The sequence below is a fragment of the Coregonus lavaretus genome (genome assembly GCF_964263955.1).
Source record: "Coregonus lavaretus genome assembly, chromosome: 23".
Taxonomy (NCBI): Eukaryota; Metazoa; Chordata; class Actinopteri; order Salmoniformes; family Salmonidae; genus Coregonus; species Coregonus lavaretus.
In genome coordinates, this window is record NC_140010.1 from 8,026,725 (window position 1) to 8,048,835 (window position 22,111).

A 22,111-nucleotide genomic window follows, 5' to 3' on the forward strand; every position below is an offset into this window, starting at 1 on the left:
AGACACTTGGTTCTGATTGATTGACAGGTAAGGGAAGAGGGAAAGAACATTTTGTACTGGAGCTGACTGAGAGATAGCGCTGGGCCTCTCTTTCTCGCTGGAGATGGAGAGTCAACCCTCCACAACATACATGAGCCTGTTGCAGTAGCCAGAGTGCCAGTCCATTTGTGTATTAGCCAACAGTTTATCTTAGCTGTGTTGAATGCAGAAACAGTCAGGCACCCAGGGCACTGCTTCAGGACAGTTCTGGTTGGAGAGATACACACGGGTGCCTTCCGTTCAACAACTTGAAATAAGCAACGAATACACATACATACAGTACAATACACACAGGTCAAATGAAGGGTAATACAAACACGAATAGTACGGAGAAAAGACCAAAAGATCACCAGCATCCCTCACTAGCACACATCAGGACAGGGTTACATCCACAACGACAGAGACAACAGACCAGGGGGAAAGACAGAATGAGTGAGGAGGAGAGAACACCTCCACTCCACACATACAACCAGCACAAACCAAATAACAACCCCAAATAAAACATCAGATGGCATCAGCCCTCTCTCTTAACTTCTCTTTTCCATCCCCAGGCGCGCTTTCCTTTTCTCCCCTCCCTTTACCCGGGAGTACAGTTCATCCTACAGTTTCTATACAGTTATATAATATCCATGCATAAAATAATCGCTTGCGTTGCCCCCGACAACAGAGGTGCTCTGGGGAGTCGGTTGTGTTTGTTTTTAATATGGGTATCACTTGAACACACACAGCAGGACTTTGTTTTTAAGAAACAATAAGAAAAAGACAAAAAGGAACATTATTTGTCCCACAATGTGTCATGTCATCTTTGGTTTTTAAATAAATGTTTTTTTTACTATCCTGTATTGTTTTCTTTTCTTTAGTCCTATACCCTGACGTTTCCCTCCAAACATTACCTACACACCTATGCCCTAGATTTCTTATACCCTACCACCCTTCCCCACACACTCTACCTTATGCCCTAGAACCCTTTCATTACCCTTCCCCTCTGGCCTAAAACTCACTCTACCTCCCTTATAATCAACCCTACAACTCTTACACCCTACCACACTACCTCCCTTTACCTCAGCCCTACCACACTACCTCCCTTTACCTCAGCCCTACCACACTACCTCCCTTTACCTCAGCGCTACCACACTACCTCCCTTTATCTCAGCCCTACCACACTACCTCCCTTTACCTCAGCCCTACCACACTACCTCCCTTTACCTCAGCCCTACCACACTACCTCCCTTTACCTCAGCCCTACCACACTACCACCCTTTACCTCAGCCCTACCACACTACCTCCCTTTACCTCAGCCCTACCACACTACCACCCTTTACCTCAGCCCTACCACACTACCTCCCTTTACCTCAGCCCTACCACACCACCTCCTGTTTCCTCTGCCCTACAGCCCTAACACACTACCTCCCTGTCCCCTCAGCCCTACCACATGACCTCCTTTCCCCTCAGCCCTACCACATTACCTCCTGTTTCCTCTGCCCTACCACATTACCTCCTGTTTCCTCTGCCCTACCACATTACCTCCTGTTTCCTCTGCCCTACTGCCCTACCACACTATCTCCCTTTTCCCTTAGCCCTACTACACTTCTATACACACCCTCCCAGCGTTTTTTTTCTGTCTTTCCCACATTCTCCTTTACCCATCCCATTAGTCAGAGTCAGGAAGTGTTTCCCTCATGACAGCATACAGAGGAATTCATGCGACTGAGAATAAATAAATCGACAAACCATATCAAACAGTCAAAAGGTTTCTAGTACACACTGTCCTTAAAGAAAACAAACAGTCAAAAGGCTTCTAGAACACACTGTCCATAAAGAAAACAAACAGTCAAAAGGCTTCTAGAACACACTGTCCATAAAGCAAACAAACAGTAGAAAGGCTTCTAGAACACACTGTCCATTAAGCAAACAAACAGTAGAAAGGCTTCTAGAACACACTGTCCATAAAGAAAAACACTTATCAAAAGGCTTCTAGAACACACTGTCCATAAAGCAAACAAACAGTAGAAAGGCTTCTAGAACACACTGTCCATAAAGAAAAACACTTATCAAAAGGCTTCTAGAACACACTGTCCATAAAGAAAAACACTTGTTTGAGCAGTGACTCATGACTCTCATTGCTAATAACATTGTTGTTATTGTTTCACTACGTAACCTTTACGTTAAAGATTTGAGGTATATCAGGATTAATTGTCTACACGTGCTTGCCTAGTCGTGACGCCAGCCGGGACAGGGGATAAATGAAGGGTTATAGTGGAGTAGGGTGGAACACTGTGTTTTGGGGGGTAGCTGATTGGCCATTGATTTACCCCAATGCTAGCCAATGAGAGAGAGGGATCTGAGGGTGTGATTTTGGGGGCAGACACATCACTCAGCGCACACACACACTCCTGTTATAAATTACATAAAAATATCTCTGGTAGGAGTGTGTGTGGGACAGAATATAGACACAGCTCTATCACCTCTATTACATACCTGGGGCCTTCTGCACATTAACACCCCACTGCATGCACACACACACACACACACCCTTGCAAGCACAGGCACACACACACGCGCACAAACACAGGGTCTATGTTGATCAAACCAACACCACCCATGTAAAATGTATCTCATTCAATGACCCATGTGATCATTTGGTTTAGTATTCATAAACAATAGAAGTAGGTCCAGTAAAATATACAAAACAAAAGTGCTTTTTGAATTTCAATGTGAATTGTTGCCCCCCCCCTCCCCCCTTTCCACCCTGTATGTGCCCCCCTTAACCTTGGCATGCGAATAATGAGGTGTTTGTGTGTGCACGTTTGTACTTCTGTGCATGACTGTTTGGGCATGTGTGTGTTCAGAGTTGAAGGAGAAAGGCACTCAACTCTGTCTGCATATAGCTACCACCTCCCTGTGGTCAGTGCGCAGTGCAACTGCTCTGTGTGCGGGATTATGATTTAGGGTGTGTGTGTGTGTGTGTGTGTGTGTGTGTGTGTGTGTGTGTGTGTGTGTGTGTGTTGGGATTGAGTCCTGGGTCTAGCGTCAGACTGGAAGCTGGAGTATCTTTGGTATCCGTGGCTGTGTCACAGTCCACTCTATTGTGTGAGGTAGCCACACTGTGACTTTATAATGTCTCAGCTTCACTTTGGATTTGAACACAACGCTTTTAACATCCTCGCTACAAACCTACAAATCTCTCTTTAGTCACCTGTCTCTTCTCTGTCTCTGAGTGAGACCCCCTCTACACCCCCCATGGTCCCTGTCCGCATCTCTACCTTAAATAGGATTATCGCCCGCTAGAAGATGCTACACAAGTGGAAGGAAAAGGATTTCCAAGGTCAGTTTCCACAGTAACCCCCAAAAAATAGTTATCTTCCTGGTTCCTGCCTTTTACAGTATGTCCCCCATGAAACCTCTCCAACAGGAAATGAGAGGTCAAAGGTTAAAGAGGAAGTGACATCATCACCCCTTCCTCCACCCAATGTGGTGCCCCCTCATTGGAGCTTTCAGCAGAGAGGAATTCAGGGGGCGGTCCAGTTCAGGGATGAAAGTTCAGAGGTCATAAAGAAGTCCTTCAGGAAGTCCAGCTAGGAGTCCATCTACTTCATCACACAAGTATTCACAAATATGCAGAGTCATTATTTTGTATTTATTTGTTTCCCTTGAGAATGATCAGTCTTTTTCCATGTTGATTATAATTTTTTTGCCTTTTCTGTTTTCTGTTTTGTCAACAAGGTGCTTGTTTCCAGTTCCAGCACGACAGAGCACAATAGTCACGAGAGAGAAACTTTGTGACTATAGTACTACAACTTTTTTTACCCGCATCAATATTATAGAGAGAAATAAGAAAGAGAGGAGAGAGGGGAGGGAGTGAGGGAGGGAGGAGAGAGAGCTAAAGCTTGAAAGAAATAGTTTATTTACAGTTCATTTTCAGTATGTTCTGGTTAGTATTGATCATATCCATGAATCCATTGTTCTGAGGTATTGAATGGCCACATCTCCCTGTCGACCTCCACTCTGTAGGGGGATCTAGAATTATGTGTTGGTTGCTATGGCACTGGCCGCCCACTAGGGGCCGTGGTAAGCGAGGGAGCTGCACCTGCTCTCTCTGATTATCATAAAAGGGTAAACGTCATTGGCACTCAAATCATATTGTGAAGTTTGACCCTTGGGTTTGGCCGCTAGAGCAGGGCAGTCCCCTCCCATTACCTTGATAGGACACTCAATAAGGTCCAGATGATTCCCATTTGAATGTTACTCTTTGGTACCTGAACATACCCTCCAGTAGCAACATAGTTAACAGCCATACATAAGATGGATACTTAGTCAAATCAAATCAACAATCAATAGATGATTATGGATGATAGTCCTAAGACATGTCCTCTGTTCTCAAAACAAAGCAGCTCAGGCTGTGTGTGTATGTGTGTGTGTGTGTGTGTGTGTGTGTGTGTGTGTGTGTGTGTGTGTGTGTGTGTGTGCGTGTGCGTGTGCGTGTGTGTGTGTGTGTGTGTGTGTGTGTGTGTGTGTGTGTGTGTGTGTGTGTGTGTGTGTGTATGTCTCAAACCGCTCCTTCATCTCCTCTGATCTGAAAGTGCAGGATAGGTGAAAGCAGTGTAATGATTGTCCTTCTGGCGTTTGGCTTCCACCTGTCTAGGTCTTATATCAGTGCAGATGAAGGAATGGTGACGGGTAGAGTTTTGAGATGTGTGCATGGTGTCAGACACCTCCTAAAGCAGGGGTCAGCAACAGGCGGCCCACGGGCCAAAACTGGGCCGCAAGTGATTTATGTTGCCCCCCACAAAGTTTTTTGTTTTTTTAAAAAGGGGGGGGGGTTTTTGTTTTGGGTCAAAAAGACTGTCAAATCGCCAGGAATTCAGCTAAAATTAGTTTAATTTAGGAAGTCTGTTCCAAAGTATTCCAACTAATAAAAAATGAGACGTGATCGTGCATGTCTCAATGTAATCAAGGTATGAAATTATTGTTATTTTCAAATACAATCTCTTTTTGGGCTTAGTTGTGGTTGATTTGCAGTGTACAAATTATTATAATTGTGTTCCGGCCCCCCGACCATCCGCTCTGATAAAAATACAGTATTTGCCTACTCCTGTCCTACAGAAACACTCAACAGTGTGCTGTAATGACCAGCAGGTGGCACTGTTACACTTGCACTGCAGAAACCAGATAGTTTCACAGAAATCACACCCCTTAAATGGTATTGTACACATATAGACGCACACACACGCAAGCATACAAGCATGTACAGAACATACACACACACACAATGAAAGGTGTGTTTTTCTGACTGAGCAGAGGACAAGAGGACATGTCTGCCTGTTTATCCTTGCCTGCCACTGGTGCTGTGCAGTCAGGTCTATTGCCATGGGCTTGGCTTTGGTGTATTTGCTTGGCCCATTAGTCAAAAACTTGAGCTTGTGGACCGATCAATCCCAAAAGAGAGACAAAGCTATTCTGTGGGCCTAATTGATCTTAGCTATTTCACGGTGAACCGACCCTCAGAATTTCTCTGGACCGTTTTTTTCTTTGGTTTACTGACAGATTTGCTAAAACTAAAGGGTCTGAGGATAATTTGGGACACCAATACACCCTCCCCAGACCCATTGGTTTCTCTTTGGTTTCTGACGGACAAAACTAAAAGGAGTAAAGGATTCAGCACAAAAAGAGAACTCCTTCAGACCAACGGTCATACACCACCTGATTCAACTCAGTAGTTGAATCAGGTGGGTTAGTGCTGGGCTGGAACAAAAGCATACACAGATTACGGCCCTCCTGGACCACCAGGGTCAGTGACCCATGCTTTAGATCCAACCACCCTCCATCCTCTCCTACCCTCTTCCCCTCCCTCTCAGGCCTTGGAGAAGGGGGTAGCAGAGGAGGTGCTCGGTTGTGCCGGGGACGAATCAGCGTTGTTGTTGTTGTTCCCGTGAACGTGCATGTGACCGTGCCCGTGCATGTTCCCGTGCACACCCGCGTGCTCGTTCCCCTCTGCACCTCCAGTGGACCCCCAGCGGTCGGCGTGGCAGCGTCGCCGTGCGTTCATGAAGAAGTTGGAGACGGTGGAGAGCTCCAGGCCTAACTGATGGCTGATGGTGATCTGCATCTCCTTGGATGGACGGCGGTTCTCCCTAAAGATGGCCGCCAGCGTGCGGCGCTGCAGGTCCGTGAACACCAGCCGCTGCTTCTTGGGGACCAGGCTCCTCTCACGACCCTGGTCCTGCTCCTTCCGCTTACAGGCTGAAGAGGGGGAAGACGGGGAGAAGAGAGGGGGAGAGTTTAGTTTCCTCCTGTCTTCCAAGCGCTTTCCAAGAGTATTTGCCCATATTGTTGAATTTGGCCCTCATTTTACTGGAAATATTGATAGTATACAAAAGTCTATTTCAAACAGGAACCTACGACATGAAATAGAAAGGGGGTGAAGAGGGGGAGGGAAAGAGTAAGTGGGGGGAGATAATTAAAGGAGGGATGCAGGCAGAGATGGGCAGAATTTCTGTTCCATGTATTTGAAATATGTATTTCAATTACTTCTGAGTATTTTGTCATTTGAATTACACTGGGCTGAACTACAATCCAATGTAAACTACCGGTCAAAAGTTTTAGAACACCTACTCATTCAAGGGTTTTTCTTTATTTTTACTATTTTCTACATTGTAGAATAATAGTGAAGACATCAAAACTATGAAATAACACATATGGAATCATGTAGTAACCCAAAAAGTGTTATACAAATCAAAATGTTTTTAATATTTAAGATTCTTCAATAGCCACCCTTTGCCTTGATGACAGCTTTACACACTCTTGGCATTCTCTCAGCCAGCTTCATGAGTTAGTCACCTGGAATGCATTTCAATTAACAGGTCTGCCTTCTTAAAAGTTAATTTGTGGAATTTCTTTCCTTCTTAATGCGTTTGAGCCAATCAGTTGTGTTGTGACAAGGTAGGGGGGTATACAGAAGATAGCCCTATTTGGTAAAGGACCAAGTCCATATTATGGCAAGAACAGCTCAAATAAGCAAAGAGAAATGACAGTCCATCATTACTTTAAGACATTAAGGTCAGTCAATATGGAACATTTCAAGAACTTTTAAAGTTTCTTCAAGTGCAGTCGCAAAAACCATCAAGCGCTATTATGAAACTGGCTCTCATGAGCACCGCCACAGGAATGGAAGACCCAGAATTACCTCTGCTGCAGACGATAAGTTCGTTAGAGTTACCAGCCTCAGAAATTGCAGCCCAAATAAATGCTTCACAGAGTTCAAGTAATAGACACATCTCAACATCAACTGTTCAGAGGAGACTGTGTGAATCAGGCCTTCATGGTCGAATTGCTGCAAAGAAACCACTACTAAAGGACACCAATAAGAAGAAGAGACTTGCTTGGGCCAAGAAACACAAGCAATGGAATTAGACCGGTGGAAATGTGTCCTTTGGTCTGGAGTCCAAATTTGAGATTTTTGGTTCCAACCGCTGTGTCTTTTTGAGACGCGGTGTGGATGAATGGATGATCTCCACATGTGTATTTCCCTCCGTAAAGCATGGAGGAGGAGGTGTTATGGTGTGGGGGTGCTTTGCTGGTCACACTGTCTGTGATTTAATTAGAATTAAAGTCACACTTAACCAGCATGGCTTCCACAGCATTCTGCAGCAATACGCCATCCCATCTGATTTGGGCTTAGTGGGACTATAATTTGTTTTCAACAGGACAATGATCCAACACACCTCCAGGCTGTGTAATGGCTATTTGACCAAGAAGGAGCATGACGGAGTGCTGCATTAGATGACCTGGCCTCCACAATCCCCCGACCTCAACCAAATTGAGATGGTATTGGATGAGTCGAACCGCAGAGTGAAGGAAAAGTAGCCAACAAGTGCTGGAAAAGCATTCCAGGTGAAGCTGGTTGAGAGAATGCCAAGAGTGTGCAAAGCTGTCATCAAGGCAAAGGGTGGCTATTTGAAGATTCTCAACTATAAAATATATTTTGATTTGTTTAACAGTTTTTTGGTTACTACATGATTGCATATGTGTTTTTTCATAGTTTTGATGTCTTCACTATTATTCTACAATGTAGAAAATAGTAAAAATAAAGAAAAACCCTTGAATGAGTAGGTGTTCTAAAACTTTTGACCGGTAGTGTATGTTGTATCAAGATACTTTCGAGAGCTGTAATTTGTATTTTCAAAATACAAAATACTTTTCTATACCATTTTTTATAGCAGTTCAGCCTGCATTGGTATCATAATTCTGATGGCACTGTGGTGTGATAAGAGTGTCTGCTAAATGAACTAAATATAAATATAAAAATGAACATTTGAGTATTATTCTAATACGCTCCGCCCTGAAACAAGGCCAATAGCAATACACAGTGTGCTTTGCAGTTCATTTAGGTATGTTAATTTTCACATACAGTATACATTTACATTTTGGTCATTTAGCATACACTCTTTTCCAGAGTGACTTACAGTCAGTGCATTCAACTAAGGTAGATGAACAACAACATATCACAGTCATAGCAAGTGAAAAGTTTACGTAAACTGTTACTGAGAATGTTGTTGCTGTTCGGCCGGCTACTTGTAAATGTATTTTTGTATTTTAAAATACAAAATAATGTATTTTAATTAAATTGTTGATTTTGATATAAAGATTTTTATGGTATTATGTAATTATATTTTGTACCATGTTTTGACATTTTTGCCCATTCCTGGATGCAGGCAGGGTGGAGGAGGGGTGGAGGAGGGGTGGATGGACGGTTAAAGTAAACAGGTGTAGGTGGGAGATGATGGATGGATGAAAAGACAGATTAATTGTCAGATGGAATGGTGGAGGGATAGAGGGATGGAGGGATAAAATGAAGGAATGATATAGTGAATGGACAGGGCATCTGGGTGATGGCGAGGTGAGAGTGACAGAGTGGGAGGACAAACAGATGTAAAGAAATGGGGGGATGGGAGGAGAGGTGTAGTTACCCAATGTAGACATGATGTGATTTTGAGAGAAACAGGAGTGAGATGGGAGTTAGTTCAGCTTTACTAAACTAATTCTTATTCACTTTACGTGTGTGTGTTTGTGTCTGTGTGTGTGTGTGTGTGTGTGTGTGTGTTAATTCCACTCTGAGATGGATTAGTTTTTATTGGAAATCACTTTAATATTGCTTACATCATGAGTTAGAAGTGGACCATACTGTTGCCTTGACAGTGATCTGCCTTGTGTCTCTCTGCGCTGCATTGGTAGCTAGTGGAGTGGTGGAGTGGAGAGTATTTTCTTGCTTTGTCGGCTGCAATAGTAGGCCTAGCGTTTCTGAGCCGTTCTGTACTGTTGCCCTAAAAGCTGCAATGATTGATTTTCCGCGGTTTTCTCCTGAACACTTGGTCCAGTAATCAGGGCTCCCTTCCCCACCCAATCGATCCGTATTGATCCACGAGCCTGCGGTGTGTGTGTGTGTGTGTGTACACCCGTGTGCATGCTTGAGCATGCGCGCGAGTCCACTGACGGCAGGGGAGAGAGCGGGAGCGAGCATGTGACAGACAGCCAGAGAATAAATTGTTTATCTCGGGAGGAACAAAGAGCCGAGGTCAGACTGTCAGACCCCTGGTATTGAAGCTATGGAAAAACACAAAGGAATGTCTTTCCTCCTCTTACAATATGTGTGTGTGTGTGTGTGTGTGTGTGTGTGTGTGTGTGTGTGTGTGTGTGTGTGTGTGTGTGTGTGTGTGACTGATTTGGCAGTGAGGTTGATGTGTGTGTATAAGTCAATATACTGTAAGCTATGTGTGTATACTCTATATAGGCCAATATACTGTAGGCAATGTGTGTGTGGGGGAGCAATGTGATTGTGTGTGGTCTGTTTTTTTGTCTCTGAAAGCAAAGCATGCTGACCTTCATACATCCCCATTACTCCAAATGTCTGACCAGTTATTTTCTGACATTTATTCTCCCATTCCATCTCATATGATATATCTCGGGTTTGTTTGTCCTTCAGTCCTATAGGTTAGTAATTACTCAACTAATTGTCTCTCCCGAAGTCTTCAGTCTGGCATTAACAACTGCAGACTGAAACACACACGCACACATACCACACTTCACACTAACTCTATAGTTAAGGACATCAACCACCCGAGCCACTGCCTGTTCACCCAGCTATCATCCAGAAGGCGAGGTCAGTACAGGTGCATCAAAGCTGAGACCGAGAGAATGAAAAACAGCTTCTATCTCAAGGCCATCAGACTGTTAAATAGCCATCACTAGCACATTAGAGGCTGCTGCTGCCAATGGAACACTAGTCACTTTAATAATGTTTCCATATCTTGCACTACTCATCTCATATGTATATACTGTATTCTATAATATTCTACTGTATCTTAGTCCATGACGCTCTGTCATTGCTTGTCCACATATGTACAGTTGAAGTCGTAAGTTTACATACACTTAGGTTGGAGTCATTAAAACTCGTTTTTCAACCACTCCACAAATTTCTTGTTAAGAAACTATAGTTTTGGCAAGTCGGTTAGGACATCTACTTTGTGCATGACACAAGTAATTTTTCCAACAATTGTTTACAGACAGATTATTTCACTTATAATTCACTGTATCACAATTCCAGTGTGTCAGAAGTTTACATACACTAAATTCACTGTGCCTTTAAACAGCTTGGAAAATTCCAGAAAATGATGTCATGGCTTTAGAAGCTTCTGATAGGCTAATTGACATCATTTGAGTCAATTGGAGGTGTACCTGTGGATGTATTTCAAGGCCTACATTCAAACTCAGTGCCTCTTTGCTTGACATCATGGGAAAATCAAAAGAAATCAGCCAAGACCTCAGAAAAAAGATGTATCCCACTCAGGAAGGAGACGCGTTCTGTCTCCTAGAGACGAACGTACTTTGGTGCGAAAAGTGCAAATCAATCCCAGAACAACAGCAAAGGACCTTGTGAAGATGCTGGAGGAAACAGGTACAAAAGTATCTATATCCACAGTAAAACGAGTCCTATGTCGACATAACCTGAAAGGCCGCTCAGCAAGGAAGAAGCCACTGCTCCAAAATGGCCATAAAAAAGCCAGACTATGGTTTGCAACTGCACATGGGGACAAATATCGTACTTTTTGGAGAAATGTTCTCTGGTCTGATGAAACAAATATAGAACTGTTTGGCCATAATGACCATCGTGATGTTTGGGGGAAAAGGGGGGTCTTGCAAGCCAAAGAACACCATCCCAACCGTGAAGCACGGGGGTGGCAGCATCATGCTGTGCGGGTGATTTGCTGTAGGAGGGACTGGTGCACTTCACAAAATAGATGGCATCATGAGGAAGGAAAAGTATGTGGATATATTGAAGCAACATCTCAAGACATCAGTCAGGAAGTTAAAGCTTGGTCACAAATAGGTCTTCCAAATGGACAATGACCCCAAGCATACTTCCAAAGTTGTGGCAAAATGGCTTAAGAACAACAAAGTCAAGGTATTGGAGTGGCCATCACAAAGCCCTGACCTCAATCCTATAGAAAATGTGTGGGCAGAACTGAAAAAGTGTGTGCGAGCAAGGAGGCCTACAAACCTGACTCAGTTAACCAGCTCTGTCAGGAGGAATGGGCCAAAATTCACCCAACTTATTGTGGGAAGCTTGTGGGAGGCTACATTGAAACGTTTGACCCAAGTTAAACAATTTAAAGGCAATGCTACCAAATACTAATTGAGTGTATGTAAACTTCTGACCCACTGGGAATGTGATGAAATAAATAAAAGCTGAAATAAATCATTCTCTCTACTATTATTCTGACATTTCACATTCTTAAAATAAAGTGGTGATCCTAACTGGCCTAAAACAGGGAATTTAACTAGGATTAAATGTCAGGAAAAAATTTGAAAAACTGAGTTTAAATGTATTTGGCTAATGTGTATGTAAACTTCCGACTTCAACTGTATATATTCTTAAATTCCATTCCTTACTTAGATTTGTGTGTATTGAGTATATGATGTGAAATTGTTAGATATTTCTTGTTAGATATTACTGCACTGTCGGAGCTAGAAGCACAAGCATTTCGCTACACCTGCAATAACGTCTGCTAAACACGTGTATGCGACAAATAAAATTTGATTTCATTTGATTTCATTTGATAGTGTTCCACTTTCCTCCAAATTCAGTCCATCCACTCCAGTCTGCTTCGTCTGTTGCTCCCCTTATTTTTCTCAGTTGTTTTAATTTGCCCTCAGATTGATAGTCCCCATATCGATTGATCTGCGCTTCAAACCCATTTCAAGGAACGTTTATTCAATTCATTCAGGCTCGGCCTTGCCAAGCTCTCCCCTGGCTTTCTAAGTGACGTTTCAACTCAACTCAATACTGGCTAATGTAATGACTGAATGCTAGTGCTAATATACTGATAATTTAATACGTAATGCCTGTTTCGAACAACTGCTGCTACCGGTCATTTTACAATGCCAACACCACTGTCCCCTCAGTTTCTCTCCCATTAGCTCAACCAATAGCGTTGCAAACACTTGGGAGGCAGACCCCCACGGTAGGCCTACAGCATAGCCTACATGGAAAATCGACTGTTCAAGAAGTTAAAACATAGGGTACTAGGGGGTAACTGCCCCCCCCCCCCCCCACACACACACACACACACACACACACCTGTTATTCACAATAAAACCACAAGATTTCACCAAACACTTTTCTTGGCTGCCACTGCTCTTGTTCAACTAAAAATGTCTTCTTTGTGGTAAGTTCATCTCATTTTTTTGTAATTTTGAAAAAGTTGTAGATATATTCCAGTGAAGTTAGATCTATAATTGTTTTTTAAATATACAAGCAGGAAAGCCTTAAAATAAATAATCCACTTGTTTAGAGAGAAAAATGACATAAAGTAGTAATATATTGGATGAGTGTGTTGAGAGCAACTCCCCCCCCCCCACACTAGGGGGTAACTGGCCCCTAACTTGCTAGCTAGCAACTTCACTATCAGTAAATGCCAGCTAACTAGCTATTTAGCATAAGCTGCTAGGAGTGCTAGCTAGCAACCTTACTACCAGATCATCTGAGATAAAACACATTAAGAAGACAACGTAGCTAAACTGTAGTTGTAAATGTTACCACTAGTGACTGAAAGCTTTACAGTTAATGTTACTTTATAGCCTTTTAGCTATTTTACACAGCATTTTATGTCATATACAGCATTTTATGTCATATAGCTAGATAGTTAGCCAAGTTTTTAAGAGAGAGCTTTTCAATTGGCATCTCTCCCCGTTTTCAGTCACAGGTGGGGACTGGATTAGGTGTGAGCAGTGCAGGAGGTGGACTCATGAGTTGTGCTCCAATTTTACTGGAGATAGCTTTATTTGTGACCTATGTACAAATTAGAATGGTGCAATAGCAGAGCATAAGATAGTTGCCACATCAATGTTACACTGAATTAATTAGTTAAGTTATTGTTATTAAATGTTATGTTCCAATGTTATTTAATATTATTAGTTAAAATTCCATTCCAATATTATATTCCAATGAATATATTTTTTTATTAATTAAAAACAACTATTGAAAACCTTTTGCTCCTGAATGTCATTTTAAAGACTGCTGGGATTTAAAATCTTGCATTATTCAAATAATATTTAGTGCAATTGTACATTATGGATGTATGGAAAAGGAACAACAAAGAAAGAACAAAGAAAATGTATGTGTAGGTGAGTTAAAAAGAGGGACTTTACATCAAATCTCCTCATAGTGCGGATATTAATAGTGACATGTGCACCACCATTTCCCCACCATATTTTATTTAAATAATTTAAATAAGACAACTAGACATAACTTTTAAGTATTACGTATCAAAGAATTTCTAAATAAAACTGATTAAATGGATTTTAACACACTTGTGTGAAACTCTATGCCATACTGGGAAGTTACCCCAGTACTTTAAAAACTAAAAAAGTGTAAACTGTAGCCATTTATTTCCCTTTATAGTTTATTCGCCTAAGTATGACCTTAATCCACATACCAATTTTTTTCCAAACGTTGCTTTTTTGTGTCAGCAATTACACATTGTTCTTAGGGGAGGCTAGTTACCCCTTAGGACCCTACTTAGAATGGTAAATATACACTACCGGTCAAATGTTTTAGAACACCTACTTATTCAAGGGTTTTCTTTATTTTTTACTATTTTCTACATTGTAGAATAATAATGAAGACATTAAAACTATGAAATAACACATATGGAATCATGTAGTAACCAAAAAAGGGTTAAACAAATCAAAATATATTTTATATTTGAGATTCTTCAAATAGCCACCCTTTGCCTTGATTGCAGCTTTGCACACTCTTGGCATTCTCTCAACCAGCTTCACCTGGAATGCTTTTTCCAACTCTTGAAGGAGTTCCCAAATATGCTGAGCACTTGTTGGCTACTTTTCCTTCACTCTACGGTCCGACTCATCCCAAACCATCCCAATTTGGTTGAGGTCGGGGGATTGTGGAGGCCAGGTCATCTGATGCAGCATTCCATCACTCTCCTTCTTCGTAAAATAGCCCTTACACAGCCTGGAGGTGTGTTGGATCATTGTCCTGTTGAAAAACTAATGATAGTCCCACTAAGCCCAAATCAGATGGGATGGCGTATCGCTGCAGAATGCTGTGGTAGCCATGCTGGTTAAGTGTGCCTTGAATTCTAAATAAATCACAGACAGTGTCACCAGCAAAGCACCCCCACACCATAACACCTCCTCCTCCATGCTTTACGGTGGGAAATACACATGCGGAGATCATCCGTTCACCCACACCGTGTCTCACAAAGACACAGCGGTTGGAAACAAAATTGGGACTCCAGACCAAAGGACAGATTTCCACCGGTCTAATGTCCATTGCTTGTGTTTCTTGGCCCAAGCAAGTCTCTTCTTATTATTGGTGTCATCAAGGCAAAGGGTGGCTATTTGAAGAATCTCAAATATAAAACACTTTTTTGGTTACTACATGATTCCATATGTGTTATTTCATAGTTTTGATGTCTTCACTATTATTCTACAATGTAGAAAATAGTACAAAAAAATAAGAAAAACCCTTGAATGAGTAGGTGTTCTAAAACTTTTGACCGGCAGTGTATTTTTGCTATATATTTTTTACATAATATTGTCTAATTCAAATCAAACCAGCTGCATCAAGCACCATTCAAGTAACTTTCAATTTAAAAGGTGAAAGGTCAAAGAAGCTTCCTCTATACTTAAACAATAATGCACGAGAGGGTGTGGTATATGGCCAATATACCACAGCTAAGGGCTGTTCTTACGCACAATCGCTATTATAAACTGGTTACCAACGTAATTAGAACAGTACAAATAAATGTTTTGTCAGACCCCGGGTATACCTGTGAACCACGGCTTTCAGCCAATCAGCATTCAGGACCCAGTTTATACTTAACGTTTTGGTACATGACGTGACTGCCACTGAGTTGTTAGGATCTGTAGTAACCAACCCCAAAACTCAACTCCAGGTTTGTTTTGCGCAGTTACCACAGCATTCAAATAATGTATTTACAGTTATTTACCAAGAAGGACCCTACACTGTAGACCTACTCTCTCCTTCCCATGCAGTCTCTTTCCTTTTTGAAAGGTGAAATAGCAAAAGAATGAAAGTTTAGCCTCCCTTCCCTCCTCATCATAATGATCCACTCCGACCGTTACAACTTCATGTACGCGTGACGTCACACTTAAAGATGAGAAGGGTAGCAGGTGGTTGGTAGAACTATACTTCCTTACTGTGAGCTCTGCCACTTGACAGCATGGAGGACATGGAGCAGACATGAGAGATAGCCTAGATAGGGCCTAGTTACCCATGGATTTAGAGTGTAAGGATATAGTAGGCCTAATATAGGGATTAGGGTATTGGGAGATACCTTGGACTCAGGTCAGGATCACAGGATGGACACCTTTACCTTACACACAGAGACCCGTACAAAGCTCTCCCTCGCCTTCCATTTGGCAAATCTGACCATAATTCTATCCTCCTGATTCCTGCTTACAAGCAAAAACTAAAGCAGAAAACACCAGTGACTGGGTCAATAAAAAAGTGGTCAGATGAAGCAGATGCTAAGTTAAAGGACTGTTTTGCTAGCACAGACTGGAATATATTCCGGGATTCTTCCGATGGCATTGAGGAGTACACCACATCAGTCACTGGCTTCATCAATAAGTTCATCGATGACATCGTCCCCACAGTGACTGTACGTACATACCCCAACCAGAAACCTTGGATTACAGGCAACATCCGCACTGAGCTAAAGGGTAGAGCTGCTGCTTTCAAGGAGCGGGACTCTAACCCAGAAGCTTATAAGAAATCTCGCTATGCCCTCTGACGAACCATCAAACAGGCAAAGCGTCAATACAGGACTAAGATCGAATCGTACTACCCCAGCTCCGACGCTCGTCGGATGTGGCAGGGCTTGCACATTATTACAGACTACAAATGGAAGCTGCTCAGTGACACGAGCCTACCAGACGAGCTAAATTACTTCTATGCTCGCTTCGAGGCAAGTAACACTGAAACATGCATGAGAGCATCAGCTGTTCCGGACGACCGTGTGATCACGCTCTCCGTAGCCGATGTGAGTAAGACCTTTAAACAGGTCAACATTTACAAGGCCGCAGGGCCAGACGGATTACCAGGACTTGTTCTCCGAGCATGCGCTGACCAACTGGCAAGTGTCTTCACTGACATTTTCAACCTCTCCCTGTCTGAGTCTGTAATACCAACATGTTTCAAGCAGACCACCATTGTCCCTGTGCCCAAGAACACTACGGTAACCTGCGTAAATGACTACCGACCCGTAGCACTCACGTCTGTAGCCATGAAGTGCTTTGAAAGGCTGGTCATGGCTCACATCAACACCATTATCCCAGAAACCCTAGACCCACTCCAACTTGCATACCGCCCCAACAGATCCACAGATGATGCAATCGCTATTGCACTCCATACTGCCCTTTCACACCTGGACAAAAGGAACACCTATGTGAGAATGCTAATCATTGACTACAGCTCAGCGTTCAACACCATAGTGCCCTCAAAGCTCATCACTAAGTTAAGGACCCTGGGACTAAAAACCTCCCTCTGCAACTGGATTCTGGACTTCCTGATGGGCCGCCCCCAGGTGGTAAGGGTAGGTAACAACACATCCGCCACGCTGATACTCAACACGGAGGCCCCTCAGGGGTGCGTGCTCAGTCCCCTCCTGTACTCCCTATTCACTCATGACTCCAACACCATCATTAAGTTTGCCGATGACACAACAGTGGTAGGCCTGATCACCGAAAACGACGAGACAGCCTATAGGGAGGACGTCAGAGACCTGGCCGTGTGGTGCCAGGACAACAACCTCTCCCTCAAGGTGATCAAGACAAAGGAGATGATTGTGGACTACAGGAAAAAGAAGAGGACCGAGCACGCCCCCATTCTCATCGACGGGGCTGTAGTGGAGCAGGTTGAGAGCTTCAAGTTCCATAGTGTCCACATCCCCAACAAACTAACATGGTCCAAGCACACCAAGACTCCATCCCCCTAGTCATAGACTGTTCTTTCTGCTACCGCACGGCAAGCAGTACCGGAGCGTCATGTCTAGGTCCAAGAGGCTTCTAAACAGCTTCTACCCCCAAGCCATTAGACTCCTGAACATCTAATCAAATGGCTACCCAGAATTTTTGCATTGCCCCCCCTCTGCACCCCCTCGTTTATGCTTCTGCTACTCTGTTTATTATCTGTGCATAGTCACTTTAATAACTCTACCTACATGTACATATTACATCAATTACCTTGACTAACCGTTGCCCCAGCACATTGACTCTGTACCGGTACCCCCTGTGTATATCCTTGCTACTGTTATTTTACTGCTGCTCTTTAATTATTTGTTACTTTTATTTCGTATTATTTTATATTGTATTTTTTGTGTGATTTTTTTTGGTATTCTTTCTTAAAACTGCATTGTTGGTTAAGGGCTTGTAAGTAAGCATTTCACTGTAAGGTCTACACCTGTACTCGGCGCATTAGCTCAGTTGGTAGAGCATGGCTCTTGCAACGCCAGGGTTGTGGGTTCGATTCTCACGGGGGGCCAGTATGAAAAATGTATGCACTCACTAAACTGTAAGTCGCTCTGGATAAGAGCGTCTGCTAAATGACTAAAATGTAAATGTAAAAGTTGATTTGATTTGATTTAGGCTGGAGAAGGCGCCAGGGTAGCCTACATAAAGGTTCTGATGACTCCTAAATATCGGTGTGTTTGTTAATAAATAAATCAAATGTTCCGAGCACAGTTTAGGTGAGAGTAACTAGATTATTATAGGTTTATGCAATAGCAAAAGCTTATCTGAAACATTTGCATAATAGGCCTGAAAGAATATGCAAAAAGGCATGTGCAAACATCAAACACTGCAAAAATCCTGACCCAAACATTGGCAAGCAGGGGATTATGTATAAACACGCCAATGTATATGTATTATCTTACGTTTTGATGATGAAAATTGTATTTGATTAAAATGACTGTTTGTCCACTTTTCAATGAATCCTTATAGGTGCCTTATTTTGCCCTCCCAGCTTTAAGTGTGTGTGTGTGTGTGTGTGTGTGTGTGTGTGTGTGTGTGTGTGTGTGTGTGTGTGTGTGTGTGTGCATGTGTGTTTCAAAACTGACCGCACGTTGCTGCTATAGCGGTGTGCCTGGGACCGAGGCTGGGGCGGAATGACGTGATCGCGTTTTGCGTGCGGTGAGACGAGCCATCTCCCTTACCGGCCGGACTACTGCAGGCGAGAAACAGTTTATGTCAATCAATCACTGTCGGTCACACCTTTGAGATCTACGCTCATTGATTGTATTGATTAGAGCCAATGCTTTCAATAAAGTAAACGGTTGGGTTCCCACAAAGACATACCAAGCAACAGCCGTCACTACATCAGAAGCTGCTGTAATTCATTGAAAATTGATTGATTTTGCTGAAACATTTCGTTCATTTTTTGATGAAATCCTTTGCTTTCTAATGTAGCCTAAGCCAAGCAAGCAATTCAGTTGAATTATATTGCCGTTGCTACTACACCTTTCAACATGCATTAACAATATATATTCACTGCAGCTATTATTTTAGCAAACTGTAACAATTAATGTTTAGGAAAATAATTCACAATATTGTGAACCTAAAGGTTACCGACATGTAGAGATTCTTCCTGGCCATTTGGTATATACCTATTATTATTCGTGGCATAGCCTTTAAAGTGAAAGGAGACAACTCTGCTGTTTATTCGATAGGACAATAAGGTTTCAGAAAAGTTTGTTATGCAATGTATTCTTAAAAGCTATCCTATTGTGCACACGAGATTTGTTCAAAACAGTTTATTCGTATGGTGTTTATAGTATGGGGCAGTGCTTGACCTGGACTGAAATAGTTTCCGGTACTCATTTCGGTGCCTGTACTGTTCATATTGAAGCGTAGGAGCTCCACAATACTTTTGAGATAATATTCTATAAGAGAAACAGGAGTTCAAGCAGTAGAACATTTCAGGTGCCGGTTAGCTTCTGCCAAGTCAAGCACTGGTATGGGGTTGAAAAGGCTATGCCTAAATGTATGGCCTATATGTCACAGGCTCTTAAGGCTAAATTCATTTGGCTACATGGTTAAAATAAGGGGTTTTAGAGCTCAAAACATGATTTCGTTTTTCCTCCAAATTATGGATAACATTAAAATAATAATTTATAGCAGAACATTTAATAAATAAATAAAACTAAGGAAACAGAGAAATAAGTTATGCGTATTTATCGTATTTATTTTTGCATATTTACAATTGTTTATGAAAATAGGTCAAAGTAACTGATGTCCGTATGATTCGTGTACATTTAGATCATGCACGACTTGACTATTTCTGCAAGCCATTTTTTTTTTACTTTTCCGCTATTTGGCTGTGAGAAAATAGAAAAATATATTTATCTTTAAAGTAGGCCTATTTAGATCATTAGTTGCTCTATTTCTTTTGGTTAATTTTACTCAAATAATTTCATCAGGTGACATATGCATAGAAGTAAACTAAATGTGTCTTATTATTACAAAATATAAATAAAATAAAAACGGTAACCGTTCTTTATGTTATGCGCATGTTTCCGTCTTCCATTTAATTGAATTGAAGTTGTGTAAATGTAGTGTTATTATTGTACATTCTAAACCTGAGAATAGGTGTCAATTCTACAGAAAATATCAACACACACACACACACACAGGTTTCAAGTAGAAATTGGACGTTTTGGGAATAGGGACTGGCTAAGTCAGCTTGCCATCTTTTTAAGGGGCACAATGTTGCCACAAAACGTTATATATTCCAGTCAGAATGCAAATACGAATGCTGTTGTAATTTGCCAATTTTGTTTAGTCCACGGACAGCGCCTATACCGAGAGAATGAATGGTCAGAGCCACGGACAGCGCCTATACCGAGAGAATGAATGGTCAGAGCCACGGACAGCGCCTATACCGAGAGAATGAATGGTCAGAGCCACGGACAGCGCCTATACCGAGAGAATGAATGGTCAGAGCCACGGACAGCGCCTATACCGAGAGAATGAATGGTCAGAGCCACGGACAGCGCCTATACCGAGAGAACTATGTTCAGAACCACAAATAGCACATCTCCAGCCGAACCCTCACAGCTGAGCGTGTCCGCCCGGCTCCATCAAAACATTGACCTAATCTGCTTGTGTTTACTTTACTTCTCAAGCTCTTTATATTCAGTGTTTGCCCACGAATTTTCTTGCAGAGATCTGATTCCCAGTCTTTCATGACCTTTCATAAGGCTATACATAATTGGACAATCTTGAATTTTTTTTATGTTTTAAAATTCATTCCTCCATTACAGCCCAGATGAGAGAATGAAGATTGTATATGTCATGTAAATATTGACCGATTGTCTTTTGATAGGCTTCATAACAATAATAATAAAGATAATAATAATGGATTTTATATAGCGCTACCCGATGTCCATCCATGTCTGAGGACGTTGGGAGATGACGTTGAAACCGGCCACTAGTGACAACAGTAAGCACTGTTACCTTCAAGTAGGTTTTGGTTTTGTTTGGGCGTTGTGGACAGGGATGGCGGATTTTTGTAAGCAATTGCCTCTGATTCCAAATGTTGCAAGGTCGAATCCAGTGATAGAAAGTTATTTTTGTTTTATGCCTATCCCAAACCTAAACCCTTACCTTAACCATTCGGAGTTAATGTCTAACCTTAAGAATTTGGAGTTAATGCCTGAACTTGGATTGCAACTTCGAAATTGGACATTTGAGAAACATGGATGAAGGTCTAATTCTGAGACTGTGAGAGCTGGTAGCAGTAAACATGGATGAAGGTCTAATTCTGAGACTGTGAGAGCTGGTAGCAGTAAACACGGATGAAGGTCTAATTCTGAGACTGTGAGAGCTGGTAGAAGTAAACACGGATGAAAGTCTAATTCTGAGACTGTGAGAGCTGGTAGCAGTAAACACGGATGAAGGTCTAATTCTGAGACTGTGAGAGCTGGTAGCAGTAAACATGGATGAAGGTCTAATTCTGAGACTGTGAGAGCTGGTAGCAGTAAACATGGATGAAGGTCTAATTCTGAGACTGTAAAAGCTGGTAGCAGTAAACATGGATGAAGGTCTAATTCTGAGACTGTGAGAGCTGGTAGCAGTAAACATGGATGAAGGTCTAATTCTGAGACTGTGAGAGCTGGTAGCAGTAAACATGGATGAAGGTCTAATTCTGAGACTGTGAGAGCTGGTAGCAGTAAACATGGATGAAAGTCTAATTCTGAGACTGTGAGAGCTGGTAGCAGTAAACATGGATGAAAGTCTAATTCTGAGACTGTGAGAGCTGGTAGCAGTAAACATGGATGAAGGTCTAATTCTGAGACTGTGAGAGCTGGTAGCAGTAAACATGGATGAAGGTCTAATTCTGAGACTGTGAGAGCTGGTAGCAGTAAACATGGATGAAGGTCTAATTCTGAGACTGTGAGAGCTGGTAGCAGTAAACATGGATGAAGGTCTAATTCTGAGACTGTGAGAGCTGGTAGCAGTAAACATGGATGTT

The 22,111-nt window shown here is 42.2% G+C and overlaps 1 protein-coding gene across 1 annotated transcript in view; it reads right to left on the minus strand.

The window, feature by feature from the left end:
- Positions 1-5,890: 5,890 nt before the first annotated feature.
- LOC311099156 (hepatocyte nuclear factor 6-like) overlaps positions 5,891-22,111 on the minus strand; it is a gene marked incomplete at both ends in the record, with an annotated part of 31,323 nt that continues 15,102 nt past the window's right edge. Inside the window, one exon of the mRNA XM_084139831.1 lies at positions 5,891-6,279. Within this exon, the coding sequence (XP_083995957.1) occupies positions 5,891-6,279 (389 nt within the window). The remainder of the gene's footprint in view (positions 6,280-22,111) is intronic.